A 27,861-nucleotide genomic window follows, 5' to 3' on the forward strand; every position below is an offset into this window, starting at 1 on the left:
TCAGATGCTTACATAATTGGCAATCATTTTTTATTTCTTTTACGTATTATGCATATGTTTATATTTATGGATATTTAGAAGTAGACTACGTCTACAGTCGATAAAGAGGAACAGAAAAGGAAGGCAAAGAAGTCTCGTGTGACAAATAAATAGCACGAACAACGCCGATAGGTTCTCCACAATCTCTTAAAAAGTCCAACCTTCCGCCTTCATAAGGTATAAACTTTGATTAATATCGAAGTCCGACAACTGTCAAATGACAAGTCTGCTTCGAATAATACTATTTAAAAGTTGAAATGGCAGCAGAAATAAAACCCGCTCCTGGAGTGAATCATGATAAATTCAGTACAAGCCGGAAGCCTATACTTTTATCAAAATTGGAAGGATGTAACGACGATGTCAATGCGGCGATCATTATACCGCGGGAAGATGGTGTGATTAGTGTTTGTGATGACAGGTAGATTAAACTATTTTATTGAATAATGAAATTCTCTTTTGAAAAGATTTATTGAAATAACTGGTTTAGATACTTTTTAATTTCATGTTACCAAGAAGGTAATCTAACATTCATGTTTATCTAAATTCATTTTATTATAATTTTTACAGAACGGTTCGAGTTTGGTTGAAACGCGATTCGGGCCAATATTGGCCTAGCGTTTGTCAATACATGGCTGCTGGAGCAACATCCATGAATTATTGTGTCCAAACTAGACAATTATTTGTCGGTTTGGAAAATGGAACAATAAATGTGCGTATCGTGCAAGCTTTTTATATTATTATCAACAGTTTCTTTATTTTAGAATAAATATGTTAGGTGTTAATTTTAGGAATTCATTTTGGAACAAGATTACAATCGAATGACTGCCATGCGTGAATATGCAGCGCATCAAGCAAGAGTCACAGGTGTTATATTTGCCCCAAACTGTGAATGGGTTCTAAGCATAGGTCGGGATAAAATGTTTCAATTACACTGTTCAGAAACAGGGCAGAAATTGGGTTCATATCAGACAGATGCATGGTATACTGCCTTGCAGTATCCTTTTTTCATGACAAATTACATATAATATACTTCTTGTTTGCTTATTCTGTTGTACTGTTTATAGGAATTTTCATTTAATATTAAGAATTTCCTTAACTCGCTTAGATTTGACGCGCAATCGAAACATGCTTTTATCGGTGATTACTCTGGACAAATAGCAATGTTAAAGTTAGATACTAACGGTGTTACGCTAATCACTACGTTAAAGGCACATACAGGAAGTATTCATACCTTAGCATGGGATTCTGAAAAACAGCTTTTATTTTCTGGTAGTTTTGACCAAAGTATCATAGTATGGGACATTGGTGGACGTCAGGGTACGGCGTATGAACTTCAAGGACATCAGTGAGCCACTCAATTTATTAGAAACATTTCCGAATAAATGGTATATTCTACAATTTTATTTATAATATCGCAGCAACAAAGTAACGGCACTGTGCTATGCAAGTGCCGAACGCGTATTATTGTCCGGTGGAGAAGATGGGGTAATTGTGTGTTGGGATATGGCTGCGAATAGAAAAGAAACTGCAGCATGGGTAGAGTCAGATACATGCCAGGTATACAATTACGGAATAACAAATTCTTTAATAATTGTCCTTTTGATTCACTTACTATTAGTACCATATTGAATTTAGGCTTGTGGAAGACCATTCTTTTGGAATATCAAAGCAATGATGGACCAACGACAACTTGGTCTGAGGCAACATCATTGCCGTCATTGTGGTCGTGCATTATGCGCACGATGTACGTCTCAACGAATACCGATACCAGCAATGGGTTTTGAATTCGAAGTTAGGGTGTGTGATCCATGTTACATTCAACTTAAAGCTGCAAAGTAAGCGGACGATTACCTAATACTTTAAAGGTTAAAGAGGAAAAATGTTATTCAGTAACTTCGTTTGTTATATAGCCAAACTCCTTTAGCATCTTTCCATGATGCGAAACATAACGTTGTTGGAATGGATCTTGATGCGTCCAGACGAAGATTATTGACGATCGGTCAGGATCGTCTGATTAAAATTTGGGATATTTCCGCGCTTCTTCAGTGAACTTCCATACATGTTAATTTATAATTAACAAAACTAATCAAATCGTAAGGTATAAGAGAAACCTACTACCATATTTCAGTGTAAAAATTCGTTATCCAAAGCTTATTTTTATGTAATCATGAAATCACAGTTTGCTTCTTGTACAAAAAGTTTTATGACATTCAAACATTCTACAATTCCGAAATAGTATAACATTTGTAAAATCACTAAAACATATATTACTTGGAAACATCTTTCTCAACAGAACAAAAGGGATAACAGGATAACTTATTAAGGATCTAATATATATTAGTCTATTTTTTAACATTTCTTACTTTGTGCAATCACTTTTTAAAAAACGACCAAAGCATGAATCGGTAGAATATGTCATCATAATTTATTACAACGAATTATTATTTTCAATCAAAGTACATACAAGAAGGTAAAATTCATACGAATAACGCGATGGATACGAATGAACTGTTTCTGTTGCAGAAAAGCAAAATATTGAAAGATAATCCGTACCATATGACAATGTTATTTTAAACTATAAAATTGAATTATATTAAAAATTTGTTAAAGCAGTGGAGAAATTTACAAATAAGTCATTATAGCTCCTAGTCGTTCTGTTTATCTTATTCCTAATTATTTAATATACGTAAAATCGTAACTTCTAATAAGTAACTAAACAGACAGTTCGTTATTAAAATTGATTGATTTCTCGTCGTCGACTTCTTAACAGATAATTCAGAAACAGGCACGGGTTATGCAAAACAGGTATGTTAATTGAAAAGTATAAATTAGTGTTTCAGTTGTAATGATATTCGTAGCGATAATATTTATCCTAGTATAAAGTTACAACGAAGAAACGCAATGTTTCTATTTTAATTATTTCTTCTACAGTTATTTGTAATTATACATACATCGATTTTACTTAACATAAATAAGCATATCTTGTGCCTGAATATAATTACTGTTAATCGTGCTGGAGCGATGTACCAAATAGCATTGATTTCTCTACTGTATCTAGTGATAAAGGTAGTTGCGGTAAGAGAGATTACATTTATCGTCATAACGCACTAACGTCATAAGATTGCATTTTAAGCGAATGTTCAACCATAATTTGGTGCAATAGTTTCTACCACAGTGGAATTCATCTTCATTTTTAAACGTATCTATTCCATATGTTTTTAGAACAACTTACGAAGTTGCAGCATATTATTATAAATACTTTGTACGTTGTTGAAAGAATACATGCTTCCAGATTAATTTCTTTGTGCTCTGCGTATTTAATGTTATGCTGCGTATTAATGATGCTCACGATAAAGGTTTCGATCGTTTCGAAATATATATATAAATGTACGTGTACGTGTACTCCTCCATCTAATTTATATACTTATTAAGACGTAGGCTTTACCATTGTCTCATATCGTATGCAATAGGATATACAGGATTTGTTGCATTATGTTATAGAGAATCGCTCGTTTATACAAATAATTTATACTCGATCAAATTAAAGATTATTTTTAGCGTTTGCTCAACGTTATGGTTTTCGTTGCTGTTAGAACCAACGAGTCGGTAACAAAGTAGCGTGATATTTTTCTGTAATTTTAGTAGAGAACCGATTGAGATGCTCGTAAAAGATAGATCGTTGAAAAGAAGGTGTCGTTCTCGTTGTACGAAAAAGGAAAACCATGTTTATATATAGAAATGATTTTATAAAATCGTTAATTCAATACGCATAACGTCGCCAATGTTGTTATTGTTGCTGGAATTTTCAATACTTTGCATGTTGATGTACATGTTACGAGTTATCACAGTATATGTATGTACAACGTTCATGTGAAGTTCGTATGGAATGAAAATATATTTTCAATGTAAGCGATTCATTTTGCCTGTGTTACCCTGAGTTAGCAAGGAACATGCAAGGTAACCAATTTGAATCGATTTTCGCGCCAATCGCGGTAGGTACTGCAGAGCAAATCTCGGTCGGTAATAGTAGAACCCCTGGAGAACGAGAAAAGGTAACATAGATGGCATCGAATCGCAACAGGTTGTACGTGCATTACGAGGAATGACGTCACGATCGAAACAAGACACAGAATTAAAGAAGATTTAGGGGTCTTCAAAAGGAGAGGCAAAGACAGAGAGAGGGCCGTCAAAAAGACGATTCGGTGGCCTGGCTCGAATCGTTGTCAAGGTAGTATGAGCTTTGGTGGGGTGCAGACGAAGTCGAAGCCGATCGTGGCCTAACTCAAGGTAGTTTTTCCACCTCTTCCAGTTACTTCCACCTGGCACGCCCGATTCGAACCGAAGCTCCCCGAGTGGACGCGTTAATGTGCCGGTCACCGTGGCCCATTCTCCGTAACGACTACTGTTGCTTTTCGTGTCCCATTTCCTAACACGGTACACGATCTTTTCCTCTTTCCACGTTCGCCGCTTCTGCCAAGCGCCAAGCTCCGACGATCATCTCTAGTCACGTCGGACATGAAAAGCGCGCTTTACGTCGCGTCCGAAGTGCAGTGCAGTGCCTCTTAATGGAGTGTGCCGACATCGTGTAGCCGCTTTCGTCGTGTTTCTCGTTACTCGCACAAGGTACGTTTAAATTTCTTCGTTTGCCAGGCAATCGACATTCGTTCATTGAAATTCTCTATGATCGAGGATAAAGGATTTCTTTGTCAGCTAAACGCGTATATATTTCGTTCGAAAGAATCCTGACGTCGACTCCGGAACCGCGTCCTTCCTCCTTGTAGATCGAACGGATGCATTATCCGATAGAGACGATTCTTTTATTACCGCAATTAATATCGACGCCTGTAATTACCAACAAAGTTATCATATATTTTTCTTTCTTTCAATGGTTTCCGCGGTAATGATCATTAATCGTAAAGCGTACAGGTGTAACGCAGCGTAGATACAAAGGTAGCCCGAGGAGATTACAGACCGATGACTGTTTCATATAATTTTGGATTTCGCGTACGCGTATCGTGATAATAAGCGGAGGAGATAAGCGTAACTTTCAGATATAAAACTTGCATCTTGTTCTCTGCAAAATTCTGCAGTGTTTACTAAACGATCTCGTACCAGAGACGTCTGAGTTTTCGCCGATCAACCGGATCGGTTTTCCCTCTATCGGTAACGCTTCGAAGCTGCGCGTATTCTCTCGCGGGAAACGTTTCGCGACACTACGCGATGCATTAAATCTTTTCAACTTCAATAGCGTTTTTTTCTTCTCGATTTTTTCCCTCGATCCGAATAGAAATTGCGTCACGACGAACCGGATCGAGTCGATTCGAGAAGGAAAGAACGAGAGTGGAATAGAGCGAAGATGCACACGTGGAAAGCGAACGTGACGTAAGGAGCAAAAGGCTCGAATCAACGGACCGAGTAAACGGGGAGTCATCTTAGATATATTATTGTCATATTTCTTAGAAAACAGTCAGATCGGTAGAGATGTCAATTAGAATCGGAGGAAAACGAGCGCGCACGGTCACGCGTCGTCGTTCGATCAGCCGTTAAAGTCTCCCGCACGCGGTGCGATCGCTCACCGTTCTTCGTTCTCGATATTTTCAAAGTCGACCAGTAAAGATACCGAACCGCATTCCGTTTTTCAAGTTCAAGAATAAAGATCGAGTCTCCGTGCTACTTTTCTTTTCAAAAATCCATCCCAGCAGCAGATCAGTTCAGAATCAATCGATCTCGATTTTGCATCGGAGAGAAACGATATAATTTCCCAAGGCTCTATGGTAATTTCGATCTCATCGATCCTCCGACGAGTCTGTCATCGATCAATCGCGAAAGAAGAGAAAATTGATGGACGCGATGCGCTTCGCCGATCGATGAGTTTACTCGTGCGAACATAATTCGAATGGACGCCGGACTTTTAGCGAACGAAATCGATCCCAGTGACGCGTAAACAGCAATTTCGATGCGCTTCTCGGGTTTAGAACAATCGGAAATTCATTCGACTTCTCTCGATTTCAATTTGTTCGATTCGACTTGGTAAACGGTAAACTGTACGGTCCCGAAATTGATAGGCACATGTTGGTAGAGAGAAGAATTCTCATGTACGAATATGTGGTAGCAGCAGAAACTGCCTAACCCACTTTTGCGAACAGGTTTATGCTTGTGCTGCTTCCACTTTAACGGTGATCGGTCGGACATCATCGTCGCCGGTCGGAATGATTTTTCCCCGAGATTTCCCCGTGAATTTCCCCAAGGTATCGACGGTGGATTATGGGGAAAAATGGCCCGGGCAAAGTCTGCCTGTGCCTTTTTTCCCCGAGAACTTCCCCAAGGTATCGACAGTGGATTATGGGGAAAAATGGCCCGGGCAAAGTCTGCCTGTGCCTTTTTTCCCCGAGAACTTCCCCAAGGTATCGACAGTGGATTATGGGGAAAAATGGCACGGGCGCTGCCCGGCCGGCCGGGCAAAGTCTGCCTGAATGTAGATGAAGGTTGCCTTAATTAGATCATCGTCTACGTAACTCGACGCGCAAAGAAGAGTGAAAAAGCTTTGTTTCCTTTCAGGCGGAGTGCCGACAACCACGACTTGAGAGATGGTCATCGTCACGCGGGTGAGTATCCTCGCGGAAACGATCCGATCGTTTCGCGACACGCGTTCACACGCGGTCATCCGGGCGGAGCCTCGCGCCTTCGTCCACGCTATATATCACCGCTTTCTTTCCTCGCCGTTTTCTTCGAAGACGGTCAGTAGGAATCTGTGACAAGTGAAATTGACGAAGACGACCGTCCACGGATTCTTTCTCCGCATGAAAAGTCACGTCCGAGAGACGAACTCTCTCAACGTCTTCAGCGTCTCGCGAGATTTTCCATCTTTCCATCGATTTTCACGTGGACAGTTTTGAAAAATCGACGCTTGGATCGAAGAGATCGCTTTCCACCTTCGACGCGTTCGTGGCTTGATGCCTCGATAAAGCTGGAATGCGCCTAAGGCGGGATAGAGTTCTTACGACTCGAAAGGCCGCGCGTCTCTCTTCTCTGGGAACTCTTTTTTAAACGATTATCTCGATGCACTCGTCCTGTCGATATTTCGCGGTAAAGGGGGCAGGAAAGAAGACGATACGCGTATCTAGACGAATGGTCGGTTAATTAGGCATAGTTAACGGTCCTTCATCAGTTCGCGGATGCCCTGTACAACGCGCCTTAGCATTTCGCGCGAGCGAACCAGCCGTCGTATAACGGGACGTGAATCGTTTTACCGGACACGCGTTTGTACCCTCGATCGTATTCTATTCTTCTCCTGGCCGGCGTGCACTCGCGTGCCCGAACCGAGCAGGCGTTAGAAAACGCTCACGATTTTCAATCGGTACCCTATGACCCTGAACTAGGATCTTCCTAGTAGAAGAAAACTTTTAATTCTCCTCCATCCGTCCCGAAGTAATCGGTGAAGATGCATAAAAATGAAATAAATCTACCGATCGAATCCTGACCTCCTCCACCTTTTTCGAGGTCGGTTAATAAAAATAAAGAAACGACCGAAAGTAAAACCGAACGGCAAAAGAAACTCGAAATCGAACGGAGGCTCGGTTCTCGGCTCGTAACGAGCGGACGAGCTCTTCCGATGTTCCGGAGTGGTGAACAATCGGAACGTATACGAATATCAGGCACAGTCTGCGCGTTCGTGTGTACACGTATCCGTAGAACCGAGCTAGGCTAGAGGTTCTCAAACTTTCTTTCGACCGATCTAAGGATCCGGTGCAAGAGGTTACATTACGTTCTCGCGAATAAAAACCGTCTATTGTTGTTCCTATTTAAGAAACTTGGCTCCCTTAAGCGGTACCGGAGCGTAGGAACGACCTTTTCCTTTCATCATTTCTAATTAGCCGGTTGGAAAGAAAACGGTTTGAGAATATTCCGAGAGACACGTACGATCGTTAAGAGGGTTTCGTGGGAGTTTCGGCGCACCTTGACCTCTTGCCGATGGAAACGATCGAAACGATCGAAACGATCTTTGGCAGCCGTCGACTCGTTCGAACATAACCGAGGGAGGAATGATTTTTTTTGCCGTTTCGTTTCAAGCATCGCGATCACGAGCCGTCCAGCCAGATCTTAACGCGTATCGCGTTGCGTTCCGCGTAATACCTTGCCGGAAGCCGGAGTAATACTGGTTCGCTCGGCTAACGCGATTATCGGCTGCCGTGGACGACAGCTTACCGGCGAGAAGACGCGATCGCGGCAAACGGCAACTTGTACCAGGGCTAACGTCCGATAGAAAGTCGATCGTCCTTACCGTCCGTTCGAAGGAAATCGATACGCGCGAAAAACGGGGAAACTACCCGCGAGATATTCGGCAATGTCCGCTATCGGTTATCTCATGAGAACGCCCAAGGTGCGAATTACAATGTTAGGGATCGAGAATTACGTACAAGCGCAATGATAACGATTCCGTTTCAGGGAGATTACATATGGATCGAGCCAATCTCAGGACGAGAATTCGACGTTGCGATCGGAGCACGAGTTATTTCCGCGGAGGGCAGACGCATCCAAGTGAAAGACGACGATAACAAGGTAATCGTTGCCTACTTTTTCACCATCAGTCTCGAAACCGTCTCGATTCGTCGAGAAGGATTCGCGTATCTCGGTGCGCGATGAAGAAAAAGTCGAGAGAAATGCCGGGAGGCGACTGAAAACTGAAAAACCTGTTTCAAAGGTGCGATTGAAATTTTTCAGGAACAATGGCTGACTCCGGAGAGACGAATAAAGGCGATGCACGCCACTTCTGTGCAAGGTGTCGAGGATATGATCAGCTTAGGAGACCTCCATGAAGCGGGCATTCTAAGGAATTTGTTGATTCGTTACAACGAGAATCTCATATATGTAAGCGATCGTTTCGTCAGCAAAGACTAAAGGAAACTTTATCGATCATCGAACTCTGTACTATGTATCCCTTTTTTTTCTGTCACGCAGACCTACACGGGTTCCATTCTAGTCGCTGTTAATCCGTATCAGATACTGCCTATTTATACCGCCGAGCAAATCAAACTGTACAAGGATCGTAAAATCGGAGAATTACCGCCGCACATATTCGCCATCGGGGACAACAGTTACGCGCACATGAACAGATATGGTCAAGACCAGTGCATAGTGATCAGGTATTGGTCGACGTTTTCTTCTTTCTTCTCGTGAAAATATCTCTCCGACGGCTGTCTTTCGATATCTTGATGCCTGTTACCCTTGTCATATTCACGAATCTTTGTGTCTTATTGTTAGCGGCGAAAGCGGAGCCGGCAAAACGGAAAGTACGAAATTAATTTTGCAATATTTGGCAGCGATCAGCGGCAAACATTCTTGGATCGAACAGCAAATTTTGGAAGCGAATCCCATATTGGAAGGTAAACTGTTTTAGAATCGAAAAGAGAGAGCGACTATTTTGTTGGAAAGGTGATAATAGTTGAATATTATTCTTTTTCGTTGTTGTTTTAGCGTTCGGTAATGCCAAGACGGTACGAAACGACAATTCATCCCGATTCGGAAAATACATTGACATTCATTTTAACGATCAAGGGGTTATAGAAGGAGCCAAGATCGAGCAATACCTCCTGGAAAAATCGCGAATTGTATCGCAAAGTTTGGACGAGAGAAACTACCATATATTTTATTGCATGCTGGCTGGTCTCTCGAGGGAGGAGAAGCAAAAACTGGAACTGGACGATGCGTCTTCCTACAAGTACTTAACAGGGGTAAACGTGTGAATGTTGAGAAAAGCGGATGCGAAACGAATCAGCAAGGTGGTTAATCATTCCGTTTATTAGGGTGGTAGCATCACGTGCGAAGGCCGCGACGATGCCGCGGAATTTGCCGATATAAGATCAGCCATGAAGGTTTTGTTATTTTCCGATTCGGAAATATGGGAGATTTTAAAGTTACTGGCTGCTTTGTTGCACATGGGAAACGTCAAGTACAGAGCCACGGTCGTTGGTAAGTTGTACGACGTTTCGTTTCTACGATTTTAATCTCTACTTGTAATCTCTCTACTTGTCTAGACAACCTGGATGCTACAGAAATACCGGAACAGACAAACGTGCAAAGGGTGGCGCATCTATTGGGCGTACCCGTTCAGTCGTTGATAGATGCGCTCACTCGAAAAACGATATTCGCTCACGGTGAGACAGTCGTAAGTAACGAATTACTCGCGTTACGAATCTAAAGCTGCGTACACGTTTGTTACTGCGATCTAGCCAACAAGACTGTGAGTAACAAGATCGAGTAAGAAATGTGTACGCAGCTATTACACGTTGTAACAGACGGTGTCGTTCTGATGTGGCAATCGTAACGCGTGTGCAGGTCTCCACGTTATCCAGGGAGCAGTCGGTGGACATCAGAGACGCTTTCGTTAAAGGAATCTACGGACGATTGTTCGTGCACATCGTGAAGAAGATCAACGAGGCGATTTACAGGCCTAAGAACACGTCAAGAAGCGCCATAGGTGTACTAGATATATTCGGCTTTGAAAATTTCAACCACAACAGCTTCGAACAGTTCTGTATAAACTACGCGAACGAGAACCTCCAGCAGTTTTTCGTGCAACACATTTTCAAGTTGGAGCAAGAGGAGTACAATCACGAGGGTATCAATTGGCAGCACATCGAGTTCGTCGACAATCAGGACGCGTTGGACTTGATAGCCATTAAACAATTAAACATAATGGCTCTGATCGACGAGGAATCAAAGTTTCCCAAGGGGACGGATCAAACGATGCTGGCAAAGATACACAAAACTCACGGCAGCCATCGGAATTACTTGAAACCAAAATCGGACATCAATACGTCTTTCGGGTTGAATCATTTCGCTGGGGTGGTGTTTTACGACACCAGGAGTTTCCTCGAGAAGAACCGAGACACCTTCAGCGCCGATCTCTTGCAATTAATTCACATAACGTCGAACAAGTTCCTTCAGACGTGTTTTGTGGAGGACATAGGGATGGGTTCGGAGACAAGGAAAAGAGCGCCCACTTTGTCGACTCAGTTCAAAAAATCATTGGACTCGTTGATGAGAACGTTGTGCAGTTGTCAGCCGTTCTTCATCAGATGCATCAAACCGAACGAGTTTAAGAAACCGATGATGTTCGACAGAGGTCTGTGTTGTAGACAATTGAGATACTCCGGAATGATGGAGACGATTCGAATCCGTAGAGCCGGTTATCCCATCAGACATTCGTTTCCGGAGTTCGTCGACAGATATCGGTTTCTTATAGCTGGCATTCCTCCGGCGCATAAAGTAGACTGTCGCGCAGTCACCGCGAAGATTTGTCACATAGTATTGGGAAAGTCGGACTACCAGCTAGGGCATACGAAGGTATTCCTCAAGGATGCCCACGACTTGTTCCTGGAACAGGAACGCGATCGCGTTTTAACGCGAAAGATTCTGATATTGCAACGGAACATACGCGGCTGGGTGTACAGGAGGAGGTTCCTTCGCATGAGGGCAGCCGCGACGATCGTTCAGAAGTACTGGAGAGGTTACGCGCAACGACAACGATACAAGCGTATGCGTATAGGTTACATGCGACTGCAGGCACTCATCAGGTCGCGGGTACTCTCGCACAGATTCAGACACCTTAGGGGGCACATCGTAGCCCTTCAGGCGCGAGCGAGAGGTTACTTGGTGCGTAAGATGTATCAGAAGAAACTGTGGGCCATCGTGAAGATACAGGCTCACGTTAGAAGATTGATCGCCCAAAGACGGTACAAGAAAATCAAGTACGAGTATCGGTTACACATCGAGGCGTTGAGACTTCGAAAGAAGGAGGAACGGGAATTGAAGGACCAGGGTAACAAGAGGGCGAAAGAGATCGCTGAACAGAATTACAGGGAACGAATGCAGGAATTAGAGAGGAAGGAGATAGAAATGGAACTGGAGGATCGGCGCAGAATGGAAATTAAGAAGAATCTGATCAACGACGCGGCGAAGAAACAGGACGAACCGGTGGACGATAGCAAATTAGTCGAGGCGATGTTCGACTTTCTGCCGGATTCCAGCAGCGAAGCTCCAACCCCCGCTAGAGAAACTTCCGTGTTCAACGATCTACCCGCGCCAAAAGCGGATCAACAGGAGATCATCAGTCCCGTTCAAACGGCATCGGAAGACGAGGAGGATTTATCGGAGTTTAAGTTCCAGAAATTCGCGGCAACCTATTTCCAAGGGAACATCACGCATCAGTATTCGAGAAAGCCTTTGAAACACCCCCTGCTGCCATTGCACACGCAAGGTGATCAGCTGGCCGCGCAAGCATTATGGATCACCATCCTTCGTTTCACGGGCGATTTACCGGAGCCGAGATTCCACACGATGGACAGGGACACGACGTCGGTCATGTCGAAGGTAACAGCCACTCTCGGTCGTAATTTCATACGAAGCAAAGAGTTTCAGGAGGCGCAGATGATGGGGATGGATCCGGAAACCTTCCTCAGACAGAAGCCTCGATCGATTAGGCACAAGCTGGTCTCGTTGACGTTGAAACGAAAGAACAAATTAGGAGAGGACGTCAGACGGAAGTTGCAGGAAGACGAGTACACGGCGGACAGCTATCAGTCTTGGCTCGAAGCGAGGCCCACGTCTAATCTCGAGAAGTTGCACTTCATCATCGGCCACGGGATACTGCGGGCGGAACTGAGGGACGAGATATACTGTCAGATATGCAAGCAACTGACCAACAATCCCTCCAAGTCGTCGCACGCTCGTGGCTGGATCCTCCTATCGCTCTGTGTCGGATGTTTCGCACCTTCGGAAAAGTTTGTTAATTATTTGCGCGCTTTCATCAGGGAGGGACCACCGGGTTACGCGCCGTATTGCGAGGACAGGTTGAAGAGGACGTTCAACAACGGCACTCGGAATCAGCCGCCCAGTTGGCTCGAGTTGCAAGCCACCAAGTCGAAGAAACCCATCATGCTACCGATTACTTTCATGGACGGAAATACTAAAACGCTGCTCGCCGATTCCGCGACCACCGCCAGAGAACTGTGCAATCAGCTGTCCGACAAGATATCTCTTCGCGATCAATTCGGCTTCTCCCTTTACATCGCGTTGTTCGATAAGGTCTCCTCGCTGGGCAGTGGCGGGGATCACGTGATGGACGCGATCTCTCAATGCGAGCAATACGCGAAGGAACAGGGTGCTCAGGAGCGAAATGCACCGTGGAGATTGTTCTTCCGAAAAGAGATATTCGCACCGTGGCACGAGCCGACCGAAGACCAGGTCGCCACTAATTTAATCTATCAGCAGGTGGTCAGAGGTGTGAAATTCGGTGAATATCGTTGCGACAAAGAGGAAGATCTGGCGATGATTGCCGCGCAACAGTATTACATCGAATATCACACCGACATGAACGTCGAGAGGCTGTACACCCTTTTGCCCAATTATATCCCGGACTATTGCCTAACAGGCATCGACAAGGCGATCGACAGATGGGGGCACCTCGTTTTGCAGGCGTACAAAAAGGTGACCGAATAGCCATACTTGCCATACTTATCGTTCACTTTCCAAACGTGTTATTTAACGTGTTCTATTTTTCCAGAGTTACTACTTGAAAGAAAAAGTGCCCGCGTTACGAGTGAAGGAGGACATCGTTGGCTACGCAAAATTCAAGTGGCCCTTGCTGTTTTCTCGCTTCTACGAAGCTTACAGAAATTCGGGGCCCAATCTGCCGAAAAACGACGTTATCATAGCGGTGAATTGGACCGGTGTGTACGTCGTTGACGATCAGGAACAGGTGCTTCTGGAATTGTCCTTTCCCGAAATCACTACCGTATCTAGTCAAAAGTAAGTAGAGTTTTTCTTAATCGAACGGTAAGAGGCACTTTCTCTCTTTTTATCTACACCTTTCTAGTTCTCCGCCACCTCCTTTTCTTCACTGGTTTGAACGGTTTCTTCGTATCGTTGTTTCCAGAACGAACAAAATGTTCACGCAGACGTTCAACTTGTCGACGGTGCGAGGAGAAGAGTTCACGTTTCAGAGCCCAAATGCCGAGGACATCCGCGATCTGGTGGTCTACTTTTTAGAGGGTCTAAAGAAACGTAGCAAATACGTGATCGCTTTGCAAGATTACAAAGCACCCGGCGAAGGTTCCTCGTTCCTCAGCTTCCTGAAAGGGGACCTCATTACTTTGGAAGACGAGAGCACCGGTGAGACTGTCCTCAACTCCGGATGGTGCGTCGGTACCTGCGAAAGGACCGGCGAAAAGGGCGATTTTCCAGCCGAGACTGTTTACGTGTTGCCCTCCTTAACGAAACCACCAAACGATATATTGGTAATACAATCTTCACGATATTCGTGCATTACCGATCGAGATCGAACGAATGAACGGATCAATTTTGCTTTCAGTCCTTGTTCAGCATCGAAGGAACGGAGAACGGCCGCAAATTGTACCCTCAACAAGTGAACGGAGTAGAATCTCGCGACAAGCCTCATACTCTCTTAGAATACGCCATCGACCATTTCCGGTACATCCTCTGCTCGACGAATCTTTGCCAAGGGCAACCAAATAACGAAAGATCATTTTTCTCCCGTAGAACACCGCCGAAGAGAACAATGTCGAAAGCGTTGACTCTGACAACGGCGAGACGAGGGCACACCGACGAATTGTGGCATCATTCCAGGGATCCGATAAAACAACCACTTTTAAAAAAGCTGATATCCAAAGAGGAATTAGCCGAAGAAGCGTGTTTCGCTTTTAATGCCATCTTAAAGTACATGGGAGACCTGCCGACGAAGAGACCGCGTATCGGTAACGAATATACCGATCTTATTTTCGATGGTCCATTGAAGAACGAAATTCTTCGGGACGAAATTTATTGTCAGATCATGAAACAGCTCACCGACAATCGAAACCGACTTAGCGAAGAACGCGGATGGGAATTGATGTGGCTTGCCACTGGTCTCTTCACTTGTAGCCAAAGTCTTCTAAAGGTATATCAATATTTTTACGTTCACGATGTTTATAGATACATGAATCGTATCGTTATCAGGAATTGACGTTGTTTTTGCGCACGAGACGACATCCCATATCGCAGGATTCTCTACAAAGGCTACAGAAAACTCTGCGCAACGGTCAACGGAAGTATCCACCGCACCAAGTGGAAGTAGAGGCTATCCAGCACAAAACAACTCAAATATTCCACAAAGTGTATTTCCCCGATGACACTGATGAAGTGTGTAGTATTTTTTTTTTCATTCTGTTCGTTGAAAGAACAATTATTCAACGATTTTCATTGTACACAGGCATTCGAAGTGGATTCATCGACAAGAGCGAAAGATTTTTGTCAAAACATCGCGCAAAGACTCAACCTACGGTCCGCGGAAGGGTTTAGTTTATTCGTGAAAATTGCCGATAAAGTAATCTCGGTTCCGGAAGGCGATTTCTTCTTCGATTTCGTACGACATTTGACGGATTGGATCAGGAAAGCTCGGCCATCTCGCGACGGTACGTTTTCCATTCTTTCTCGTTGACGAACCCTTGTTAATCAATCGTGTAATATCGTCGGTTTACATACAGGCGTATCACCTCAATTCACGTATCAAGTGTTCTTCATGAAGAAACTGTGGACCAACACCGTGCCTGGGAAGGATAGAAATGCTGATCTTATTTTCCACTTCCATCAAGAGCTTCCTAAATTATTGAGAGGTACAGACAGTTTCCCCAATTTCGCTGCCGTCTTAATCCATTGTTTGTTCAATTTCACCTATAGGATATCATAAATGTACGAAGGAAGAAGCTTCGAGATTAGCGGCGTTAGTGTACAGAGTTCGTTTCGGTGAAAACAAACAAGAACTTCAAGCGATTCCGTAAGTGAGACACGTCGAAATACTTTCGTTCGTGAAACAGGTAATAAAACATTGATTTAACTTGAACGATTACAGGCAAATGTTAAGGGAACTTATACCAGGCGATTTGGTAAAGGTACAAAGTGCCAACGATTGGAAGAGATCGATAATAGCAGCCTACAATCAAGATGCTGGTGAGCCATTATTTTAATTGTATTTAAAGGTGAAGAGAAAATATAATATCAAACGGCAAATCAAGAAATTAAATTCGTAGGAATGAGCCCCGAGGACGCAAAAATAACGTTCTTGAAAATCGTTTATCGATGGCCAACATTCGGTTCAGCGTTTTTCGAAGTCAAACAGAGTACGGAGCCAAATTATCCAGAATTATTGTTGATCGCGATAAACAAACACGGTGTAAGTCTCATACACCCGCAAACGAAGGTAAGTAATCAGATTTTTTAGTTATATTTAACCATGAGGTGAAACTAGAAAAATGTTCACACGATTGCCTTTGTTTTTTTTTTTCAGGATATACTAATAACGCATCCTTTCACCAGAATCTCAAACTGGTCGTCAGGAAACACTTACTTCCATATGACGATCGGAAATTTAGTGCGTGGTTCGAAATTATTGTGCGAAACATCGCTGGGTTACAAAATGGATGACCTCTTAACTTCTTACATCTCTTTAATGCTCACGAATATGAACAAACAACGTACAATACGAATCAAGTAAACACGTACAAGGTAGTAGAACAAAATCATTAAATGATAATTTGGCAATTTTACGTGTTACGTTTAAAACGTAATTCGTTGAAAATTCACTTGAATACCAATCATTTATTTTTTATTTTTTTTCTCGATAAATTTCTACGCGATGTGATAAAAAATGTTTTATACAGAAATATATTACTCATTCCGAATAGGACACACGAGGAAAGTCGCAAAATTCGCGTGTATCCAAGTAATTAGCTGAAAGAAAAAAAGAAATTGTATATGATTTATTTACAAATAAGATTTTCATGTAGTTTTGTAAAGTATTATTTTAATATGTAGGAGATACAATTAAAGAAGTTCACCTTCAAATATATTCTATCGGACAAAGACGAAGTTGCGTGCAATTAAGGCTACGTGTGTGGTCAAAATAATATTCAATATCGATGAAAAATTCTTCGGAAAATTAATTAGATTACATATATATTTATATACATATATGTACGAAAACTTATGCTCAAAAATAATGTTCCGACGTAACGAATAGCAGTGATTATTCATCGATTATCCGTCCACTGATACATGTAAGGATGTAATTATTAATAATCCGCAGTTTATTACTGTGAATAAAGATAATCGTATTCTTCAGGTACTCGGTGCAAATTTTAATCGTGGGTAAATTCCCATGGTATACATAGACCGACATTCCTCGTTTACAATGGATCTCTTTGGGAAGACAATTCCCAAAGCGATCCTATCTCGTTTCCTGTTGCAGATAATTATATTCGATGGTATCTGGCAAAAAAAAAAAAGAAAAATCTGTACCGATTCGACGGTAGTCGAGAAGTTAAGAAACGAATCGCTTTTAACCGATTAATTTTCTACCTTTTCGTTTAACGAGATTTCGGGATCTGGAAGTAACGTGTGCAGGTCGTAAAGCAAAAGGCTTTATATTATAGAAATCTTTCAAATTTATTGTAAAACATAGAGAGACATAAAAACGTATATATACGTTGGTTCATCTTTGTGTCTCACCCATCCGAAATGCATCGATACCTTTATTGTACCTTTCGAAGCGCATGGTCGGGATTGCAAACGGTACCGCGAATTTCGAGAAACCACCATGCCGACAGGTAGAGCGGGATTAATAAAAAGCGTGCGTAACGTGATATTTGTCTAGGGTTAAAAAAAAGCTAAAAATCCGAGATGTGTCGCCGGTAAAAATAAAATATATCGTATAGAAATAAATAATGATCGGTAAAAAAAAAGAGAAGAAAGAAAAAAGACCGTGATACACCCGAATAAGGCGATAAATTAATCGAGATAGCGCAGGTAATTTTCGATAGGACCTTAAGACGCGACTCGTTTCTTCCCCCCGGTTAAAAACTAGAATTATTCCTATGTCATGCAGATAATTTTGCAAAACTAGTGCAAACGTCTCTCTCTGAGATTACATGTAACTTTGCGTGTTATTACGCAAACGCGATTATCATATGAAATTTACATCAACGCGTGCACGAGGTTGCGGTGCACCTCGAAAATAAACTTAGAGCCCGAGTAGTTCGGTACTGAAACGAAAATATGGATTCTGATTCTCCCTAGTGTCTCGAATCGGTATCGGGATACGTTTCACGACAAACGAAACGGATACTTAATCGCAGAACTCTCTCCCTCTCTCTCTCGATCATAGAGCTTTATAAACGTGTAAAATGTAAATCAAATAGTGTTTCCTCGATAACACAATCACTTTCAGCGATCGATATGCAATTGCCACGGACTAAATTGCCGTAAATTCAGATGGTTCGCAGAACACGCTGGAATAGAACTATCCCCCCCGTTCCGTCAGATAATTACCTATTCACATTCGTACAAAGCTCTTAATTCTAAGATCGCTATAAATTCTAATCCCTGTGTAACGCTCTGTATCAACGCTTAAAGCTAGGAACCTACGTAGTTATAAACATAGGGAAATGATACACGGCACATTGTACATTACATATCCGCGGCGGGCTATGTTTCGCGAAAGGGTTTGCGACGTAACGAAAATCGCTACGTCTTCGTATTGTCTAACGTTGTTGCCGCGCTCTCGGCTCGAAGTAACGCGTTCTTTGTCGCGTAGGTCGTTGAGCTGGTATCGTCGCCGATCGACTCGTTATCCACGGTAATCGAAATATCGTTCGGTGGATGAATAACGTTCGAAACAGCGTTCGTCTCACTAGGTCGTAAACTTTGGTGATGCACACTGTAATTGTCTAGGAAATATCAGAGACCCGACTGGGGTGGTTGATGCGTGTTCCAAGGTACGTCCGCGATCGCTGGCGGCATGCTCGCTTGATTGTGCATGGTACGCGGCGCTCTCATGATCTCGTCCGCGGGCGGACAGTGTGGTCGTGGGCCAGGTTCAGGGGTGTAGGTAAACGTCAAGCCGGTCGCGTAAATGATACCGTCGTTGCGTACCAACGAGACGGGTACCTGAGTCGGTTGCCGTACCCACAACCATTCGCCTCTGAATTGAGATATGTCGGGTACCACGCAAAGCATGCTCTCTTGACATCTGTACATTGTCTCTGCCTCGACGTCACCGAACCACACTTGTAGATTCGGGGTAAAATTGTCCCCGGTCAATTCGAGCATCGCCACGTCGCCGCCGCCGTTCAGGTGCAAACTGTGAACAAGCGGCACCGGTGTGACCGGCGATCTTACCGGTCCCATACCCTCGAAAAATTGGTATTCCGCCTTATCGGTACTGATTATCGTCCAGCAAGCACCGTCGTTTATCATCTCTTTGTTCGCCTCTTTTGGACACGGTGTAGCTTGGAACTGTATTATACGTTCCTGGGATAAACAAAGGTACATGTGATCCGTGTCCTTCATGTAAAATGCGCATTTGTGCAACTGCGATACAGGATCGTCCGCCTCTAAACTGGCCATCTGTTTGTCCACTTTACGAATTACCAAACGCGGAAGCGCCATTCCAGTCACGGAACATACCAGTTTCACCGTGCTCCCGTAGTGGACGTAACCGTCTCGCACTTGAAACTCTTCCGATTCGCTCTCGTTGTCGTCCAACAGATGTATCGTGAACGCGCCCCACTGCGTGGAACTCGCATGAAAATTACCGTTTTCCACGTGGAGGTAACGCGTGCTCACTGTTTGGGATCGCAATCGATTGAACAGTGCGACCTTCGTTCCGCTCGCTATACACAAATCGGCGTTCTTCAGCGATTGCTTCTTTTTCGAAGGTTTCGAGATCACTTTGATTCTTTTACTATGAAACACGCCGATATCGTGACCGCTACCGTAGAACATTTTCACCGATAGCATAAAGTGTTTCCTTTTGTCCGAATCCGAAATGTACAATGTCTTTGCTGCGCAATACTGTTTGCCATTGTTGAGATCTAACTGTTGCATATCTTGGTCCGAGTTACCGATTCCGATAAACGCGCAAAGTTGCGCGGACTGTTCGCTCTCACCCTCGCGTAGCATCTGTTCTTGACGCATTCTCCAACCATCCCCGAACAAGTAGATACAAGGTGGAGGGCAAAAGAATCGTTTCTCGTTACCGTACGATTTTTGTGCAACCTTAGCATGAAGAATTACGATAACCATGTCGCTTCTGTCGCGCAAATAACGCTCCATTGCTTCGCGTGTCAACCTTTGATCTTGATGATCCGGTCTGTAGACACCGGATCCATACCGAGGGTAAACCGACATCACTGAGGTCGGCGACGGAGGAGATTGCATTCCATGTGCCATTGTAGGCAAACCAAACTGGTGTGGCATATTTAACCTCCGGTTCTATTCTCTCTTATGGTATAACAAAGATGCTAGGTTGGCCGCATGCTATCCTTGTCATCTATGCATGTCATAATTGCTTGTGCCAATTTACCTGAAATAAATTTCAACGTGAAACTTATAATACACGGTACCAAATAATTGCATTAATACTTATTAATAGAATATACTTTGGAGAAGTAAAAATAAAAAATACAATATAACATCAGGATGGTATAATAGAAAACAAAGCTGCATTATTAACTATGTAGATTGAAACAGGCACAGAAACATACAACACTGCTTGTCGAAGACTTTAGCGTGAGAAAGATTTCTGTTTTTCACGATCTAAGATGTAATTAACGTAAGGCATCTTTCTTTAAACAAGTTACCAAGAATTGCTAGTCTTAGCACAGGAAAGAGGAAACACACATATATGCTGTGGGAACCAAGCTGAGCTCATTTTTCCTGCATGAATTAAATCACCCTTGTTCATTGTGTCTGTGCAATTGTATCTATGTACTTGCAAGTATAAAGGTATTCTTTGATTAATTTTATGCATTATTATATATATTTTTTTTGCAATGATCTTGATTCTTTAATATTCTATATACCATTTCCAGCAATTAAAATACATCATTCAATGTTTATACAACATAGTTACATATAAATTAGAACAATAATCCAGGAAGTGAAAGAAACTTATACTTCCTGATAAAGTTTACATTGCCAATTGGCTGTCACAAGTTATATGTACTTGTAACTCAATTTAATGTATCATGAATAGTAACAGAAACATATATCTCCATATGAAATCAACAAACTAGACTTCATGTTTTACACTGCTGTTGAACTTAAATTAACATTAGTACATAAATAAGACTGTTTTAAGTTTTACAATCATTACATGATCAAAATTATACATTCCTCTTCTATTTTATATCAATTGGAATATTATAATAAAACACAAACAATTTTTTTTTTACCAAAAGAGATCTACTAAAAACAATGAGTTCACTTTATATAAAAACTTTAATAACAGAAATTGAATATGATATTTTTCTTTTATATCCTTTCCGATATAAAAAGTGGTTCATAAACGTTTTATAAATAAAAGGTTTATGCAATCCTTTGGATGAAAATCGTTTATTTATCTTTTTTAATACAGGGAAAGTTGGAGCGAAGAAAAACAGGTTACGTTTTCGGTGCTCACCTCATTTTTTATAATAGCTCGAATTAAAACATAAATCCCAATGCATTTTCTAAATTGTCGATTATTCACAAATATTGCACCGTTCGTCGATCGTTCACCATTCGTAAATCCTTCTGCGTCCTCGTCGACTATTCTCCCTAATCCATTCAAAAAACACCTGTTCACTTTCCGAATTTTCCGAACAGTCTTACCAACCCTTAGACATTATTTGACCGCGCGCGCTACTTTAAATCTAACATCGAACCAGAGTATTCGGAAACACTGTTTAGAATTAACTGTAAGCGGAATCGTAAAATCTATGCTGTTGTTTCTTTATTTCCAAAACTTTTTTAATTTCTTCACTGCCAATCTTAACAACAAATCACGAACACTTGTTTGAAGAAACTGACCGAAAAACACCCAACCTTCTTCGGCGGTATTCGCCGAGTAACTAAGTTCGAAACGACAACGTAGAGTTATTACTACCGCGTAAGTGGCTGTAACAGGAGCGTACCTATGGACTATAGTAAGGTCCTTGAAAACCAAATGGTTCTCACACTTTGTTTCTATACATTTAACTATTCTTTCTCTTGATAAATGATAAATATAAACCGGTTATACATTTAAATATTCAAAATACTATGAAAGTGTTTAGAAACGAAGAATGTATGTTCACTTGTTACGAGTCACTACAAAATTTTTATAAAATTACAATTTACATTACCGAACGCCCGTAAAAATTATATTAATTTTAATTTCTCTAGAAGATTTGAATACCAATTGTTAGTTGGTCAGAAATGTTAATCAATGTTTAAGTGCTTTAGATAGCTACGTTACTGAGCTGCAGATTCTATTGTTTTACTGTTGTACAATGGCCCGGTCGACCCAAGCGCCTCCAGTTTCCCCTCTTGTTCCCCACCTGATGTGAGCTATTCCCCTCTGCCCCGTAGGTGCCCTGGAATTGCTGCCGCAAAAGGATGTTGGGGTTACCCTGGGGGGCGTGGGAAAAACCTGCTGTGGGAAAGAGTGGGTGGCCTCTACCTCACTTCACTTCTCTGATGATGACGATACGATATATGTATACATCGTGCTTATGAACGTGTGCATACATGCATACAGAATATATGTGAACAGAGAAATGTATTTTATACGCATTACGTTCTGTATTTGTGTACGAGCACATGAACGTCCACAGCTTGATACTGCGTAATATAGGACGAATATGTGGTTAGGCAAATTAACGTTCTATCAGCTTAGTTTTTACTCTATTGCAAATATAATTTTATTTAAATAAACCGATGGACAGTAGTTTCAGAAATACATATTATGTACACCGTGAATTTTTTGAAAACAATTATATACATTCTTATTCCGTAATTTATTAAAAGTCTATTATAATGTTGATAATTTTATTATGTTTTCATGACGTTTATACGAACAAGTTTTATTGTAATTTAATATTATTCGCGCAAATAATTAACAAATCGGTGCAGTTACGTATGTTATAGGAACAATAATAAAAAAATAATCAACCCTTTCAATATAAATAAATGTGTCATTTTATAGGACTGATTTGAATGCACTTTAATAAAAGCGAAATATCGTCAATAACGTTTACAAAATCTGATGAAATAAATTACAAACTTATTTTTATCTTTTTATTTTACAATTTTTAGTTTTTTCAAATAGTAGATGGAAATGTCAAAAGCGCGCATACAAGTGTATTGTTTTTGTAATCAGCTGATCAGTGCGGTGCGATGTCTGGTTGGGTGAAAACGTATACAGTGAGGTACATATTTAATAATCTATAAAAGTCAAACGATTTAACGACGTGTAATATTAATATGCGCAACATAAGTACAAATAACGTTACTTTTATATAAATGTCAATGTATTGAAATTTCTTTTTCCCTTCTGTTATACTAATTGAGTATTTAGGTTATAAATGATTACAAACATATCTCGTTGTTAATATACAGTTATTTTAAGTTAAGGACAGAGTATGCACTGTATTACATTATATTAGCTAGTGTGATACATGCTTATTTTGCTAATTATATTATTTCTTTACAGATTTTTCACCTGGCACAATGGGTGTTTACGGTCTATGGCGTTTACTTGATAAAACAGGAAAGCAGGTTCCTTTGGAAACACTTGAAGGAAAAGTGTTAGCTATTGGTATATTTAAATATTTATATATTTATTCAAGTTGATAAACTTACATATGGTAGCTTGTATTTAACTTACATTCATTGGAATAACATACTTCTGTATATTTGTAGATATATCAATATGGATACATCAAGTATTACAGGGATATCAGGACCGTTTTGGTAATCCTAAACCTAATGCACATCTAATTGGTTTATTCTATAGAATATGCAAACTCTTGTATTACAGAATCAAACCAGTTTTTGTATTTGATGGAGGTGTGCCAATGCTCAAAAAGGACACAATTGTAAGTATATCTTTAATTTGATGCAATTAATAAATTTTATTGAATTTAACTTTCTAAAACATAGTTGGTATATACATTGTGCGTGCATGTATTAATGAAACTGTACTTTTATCTTGATTATAATATTGTCTGTATGTAATTAGTTTGCTGTGGGAACCGGGTAGTGAGAAAATAGACTCTTATTCTTTTGTGTTCACAGGCTTTACGCAGGAAGCAGAAATCTATGGCCAAGAATAAAGCCCAACAGATGAGGACAGAATTAATAAATAATTTGATAAAGCATTCTGCTGTGAAAACCGTTCTCAATCCAGGGAGTGAAGATAGTACAATTGGCCCTTCTGAAATAGTTATAAACTTGCAAAATAAGCAACCTGAGGATGATATCTTCAAATTACCAGACGAACCAAGCACCAGTAAAACACAATTAAGTCTTAGCGATGATTACGATTCCGATTCGTCTGTTGAGCTGAGTCCTCGTAAACAAACAAAATGGATCGGAAACATTCATAACGTGGATGTGAGCAGTGCCGAATTCAAGGCTTTACCTGCCGATATGCGCTATGAAATCCTGACCGATCTCAAGGAAACTAGGAAGCAAAATTCATGGGGTAGATTGCACGAAATGCCCGAGGTACTTGTACACTTTCAATTTTAAATAAACGTTTACTTTGTTCTTTTCTTAAAACATCTTTCCATTCAGGAATCACACGAATTTTCTGGTTATCAAATGAAACGTTTGTTGAAACGTCGATTAGTCCAACAAAGTTTAGAATCTGCAGAAAAGGAAATGGGTGGGAAAACACTTACATTGGACGAATTAGATAAATTATTAAAAGAACAGGGTATAAATACTACTGGTCAGAACTGTACTTATCGTGTTGCTTCGGACAGTACAACTAGACTAATTTATATCAGTGGTATGTTATAGATCTTATTAGTTTTCATATTTCAATCGATTGTTTTTTATCTTCATACTTTTCACGTTTCAGATAAAAATGCGTATATTAAAAACAATACCAATGATGTTAATTCAAATGATGAGAGCGATACAAGTAACACGGATAAAATTGATACAAATAGTACGGATCAAAGCGATACGAATGACACGGGTAAAATCAATACAAATAATATAGATAAGATCGATACAAGTAATGCTAACAAAATCGATGAAGTTGTAGCTAGTTGTAGTAAAACTGTATCAATTTGTGATGATATGAATGAATACGAACTTAGCGATGAATGGGACAACGATATTGAAATAACGATGGAAACGACCAGCAATACGGAATCGGAAGTAGATTTGAACGAATCGCGACCATTACCGAAAAAATATTTTGGTAAAAATGTTGCGAATCCTGCTTTGACGTACATGTTAGAGTATAGTGGATTACCGGAAAAACAAATTCTTCATCTTCTTGAACAGAATAAACAGGACAATCATAAAAAATGTACTAATGCATTTGCAATAGTAGACTTGGAGAAAAAAGATAATTTATTAAATATGCAATGTTTAACCTCGATAACCGAAGATAAAGAAGAGAATGCAAAACATGATTCTACAGAGATTGTAAAATCACTTGATACACCGAGTACAGAATTATCTAATTCAAACACAGAAATGAATATCAACCTTCCATCAGTGATGATATCAAATATTGCAAATAAATCCGAAGTTAAGTCAATAGAAGTAACTATAATTAATTCTACGGATTCAGATACGGATGATTTTATAGAGATAGATGATAAATCAGTGTCAGACATGGATACTAGTATTAATAAAAGCACTTCACCCGGAGGGATTGAAATACAATTTAAATCCGATGAAAAAATCGAAAATGATATGTTTGCTGATATATTTGAGACGCCAAACAGTGAACCGAATACGAAAATAGATTCGCAAGAATTATTATTTAACAAAATACTTGAAAAATCGAGGAACAAATTGTTCAACGAACGAGAAACAACCTTGAATTCAATGGAAGACCAAAATAAAGACAAACAGTTGCCCGATATCACAAAAATGAATGATGTCGATGTACAACCCATGAAAAATGATACTAATGGTACAAATGTAAATGTACAATTAGAAAAAAATCAAATAGAGGAGACAAATGATATGGAACATACAAGTGAGTTTAAAACGGATAGTGCGCAAGATAATACAGATGAATCTGTACTAACCAATGTAACAGAGAAAACAAGCCCTATACCTTTGAACGAAGACGACTTATTATCCTTAAAGGGACGTCTAGAGGATGAGCAAACTGAATTAATGGCAAATATCGGTAAATTAGAGAGGCAGGGAATCGACATTTCTGATCGCATACGGACCGAAGCTCAGGTACGTTTAAATCATATAATTCCAAATAAGTACCATGCTTTTCCAATGAAATATGATAACAATCATTCATCTAATAGGAATTGTTACGATTATTTGGAATACCATACATTGTGGCGCCTATGGAAGCAGAGGCACAATGCGCATACTTGGAACAAATCCAGCTCACCGATGGTACAATCACAGACGATTCGGATATTTGGCTATTTGGAGGACAGTGCGTTTATAAAAATTTTTTCAATAATAATAAAAAAGTCCTTCAGTTTTGTTCAGGCGACATACAGCATCATTTTAGTAAGTTAAATGTCTTTCTGTTAAACGCAGAAGGTATTCGAAAGTTTCAGTTAATGAATAATTATGTTGTCTTCTAGAATTGACCCGAAACGAAATGATACGACTTGCGCTTTTAGTCGGTAGCGATTATACTACAGGTTTAAGCGGCATTGGACCTGTTACTGCCTTAGAAGTATTAGCAGCGTTTCCATCAGGAGGTGACGACCTATTGCAGGGTTTAACAGACTTCTGTTCGTGGGTGGAAACTGGTAAAGTCGCAGCTCCCGGGAAAGCGGGTTTACGAAACAAACTGCAAAACTTAAAAATTCATAAAGGTATGTGGCAATTGTTTTATCGTTATACATATTCACGTACGATTTATTATTATTTTCTACATAGGATTTCCGAGCCAGGCTGTGGTACAGGCATATCTTTTCCCAAAAATAGACGATTCGAAAGAATGTTTCACTTGGGGTAAACCTAACATGGTACTGTTATACGACTATACGAAAAGAAAATTTGCTTGGGACAAAAGCAAATTCAATGCAATTATGACACCGGTTTTGAAAAGATTAGAAGAAAAGAAAACTCAAAAATTAATAGACATGTATTTCAAATTGCAAACCGTTCCACAGTCGATTGAGATGACTCTGAGTAAACGAGTACAGAAAGCTGTGCAAAAATTAAACAACGCAGAGAACCCAGAGAATCCAGAAAAGCCGGAAACTACAGAGGATACTCGACAAGAAGCCCCGAAACGGAAGTTGAAAGCTTTGAATGAAAGTCGAAAGAAAAAGAGGAGCGAACCATGTGACGATGATTCCAATAAACCTGAGATTAGTCACGTTGCAGTTAACAACGATAAAAATGTCGAAGAATATATACCGCAAAGAGAAAAGGATAAGGCGAATGCTTTGAAGAAAAAATTACACGCGATCGAAGTACTTAGAAAATCAAAACAAGGATTATACAAAACCAAAAAGATAAAACGTTGCGTAAGAAAAGTGAAAAAGGAAGCTGAACTTTCTGAAAGTGATAGTTCGTAAATCATTTAATATAATATTATACACGATAAAAATTAGCCATCAGATTCTCGTATCGATGACATTTGATGAGTATGTTAATACAAACGTGTAAAGATCAAGCAGCGGTATGAAGTATACTCAAAGTATTACATTTATTTATAGATCTCTTGTTTTAAATACATTATTTTTTTTTATAACTGTTTCCTTTTCTAGAAATATTTATTAAAAAGTTAAA

At 40.5% G+C, this 27,861-nt stretch overlaps 4 protein-coding genes across 7 annotated transcripts; 3 read left to right on the forward strand and 1 right to left on the reverse strand.

The window, feature by feature from the left end:
• Positions 1–71: 71 nt before the first annotated feature.
• Positions 72–3,952, forward strand: LOC114878749 (WD repeat and FYVE domain-containing protein 2). The gene is made up of 7 exons (XM_029192892.2): positions 72–457; positions 607–748; positions 828–1,033; positions 1,145–1,384; positions 1,458–1,596; positions 1,675–1,874; positions 1,950–3,952. Exons 1-7 carry the CDS (start codon positions 297–299, stop codon positions 2,086–2,088), a joined length of 1,227 nt encoding a protein of 408 aa, XP_029048725.1. The 5' UTR covers positions 72–296; the 3' UTR covers positions 2,089–3,952.
• A 197-nt stretch (positions 3,953–4,149) lies between these two features.
• LOC114878745 (myosin-VIIa) lies at positions 4,150–17,218 on the forward strand. The gene is made up of 22 exons (XM_029192887.2): positions 4,150–4,267; positions 4,349–4,662; positions 6,598–6,644; positions 8,485–8,598; positions 8,761–8,907; positions 8,998–9,182; positions 9,301–9,422; positions 9,514–9,770; positions 9,843–10,008; positions 10,074–10,204; positions 10,375–13,527; positions 13,604–13,848; positions 13,976–14,336; positions 14,411–14,529; positions 14,599–14,995; positions 15,055–15,237; positions 15,308–15,509; positions 15,582–15,710; positions 15,775–15,871; positions 15,947–16,044; positions 16,125–16,294; positions 16,382–17,218. The coding sequence occupies exons 3-22, from the start codon at positions 6,627–6,629 to the stop codon at positions 16,586–16,588; spliced, it is 6,501 nt and encodes a 2,166-aa protein (XP_029048720.1). The 5' UTR covers positions 4,150–4,267; positions 4,349–4,662; positions 6,598–6,626; the 3' UTR covers positions 16,589–17,218.
• On the forward strand, positions 16,531–27,823 carry LOC114878746 (DNA excision repair protein ERCC-5). 4 transcript variants are annotated; one of them, XM_046288934.1, is made up of 9 exons: positions 16,531–16,599; positions 23,606–23,710; positions 23,815–23,990; positions 24,190–24,621; positions 24,691–24,907; positions 24,980–26,331; positions 26,409–26,622; positions 26,700–26,936; positions 27,001–27,823. In XM_046288934.1, exons 2-9 carry the CDS (start codon positions 23,623–23,625, stop codon positions 27,645–27,647), a joined length of 3,363 nt encoding a protein of 1,120 aa, XP_046144890.1. In that variant the 5' UTR covers positions 16,531–16,599; positions 23,606–23,622; the 3' UTR covers positions 27,648–27,823. The 4 variants fall into 4 exon arrangements, with proteins under 4 accessions (XP_046144890.1, XP_029048721.2, XP_046144889.1 ...); XM_029192888.2 differs by lacking the exon at positions 16,531–16,599 and adding an exon at positions 22,719–23,321; XM_046288933.1 differs by lacking the exon at positions 16,531–16,599 and adding an exon at positions 23,358–23,532.
• LOC114878748 (suppressor of hairless protein) lies at positions 17,309–21,991 on the reverse strand. Its single transcript, XM_029192891.2, has 2 exons — positions 21,554–21,991; positions 17,309–20,455 (listed from the first exon to the last, which is right to left on the reverse strand). The coding sequence occupies exon 2, from the start codon at positions 20,347–20,349 to the stop codon at positions 18,829–18,831; it is 1,521 nt and encodes a 506-aa protein (XP_029048724.1). The 5' UTR covers positions 20,350–20,455; positions 21,554–21,991; the 3' UTR covers positions 17,309–18,828.
• Positions 27,824–27,861: the final 38 nt, after the last annotated feature.

The sequence above is a fragment of the Osmia bicornis genome, chromosome 15, assembly GCF_907164935.1.
Source record: "Osmia bicornis bicornis chromosome 15, iOsmBic2.1, whole genome shotgun sequence".
NCBI lineage: Eukaryota > Metazoa > Arthropoda > Insecta > Hymenoptera > Megachilidae > Osmia > Osmia bicornis.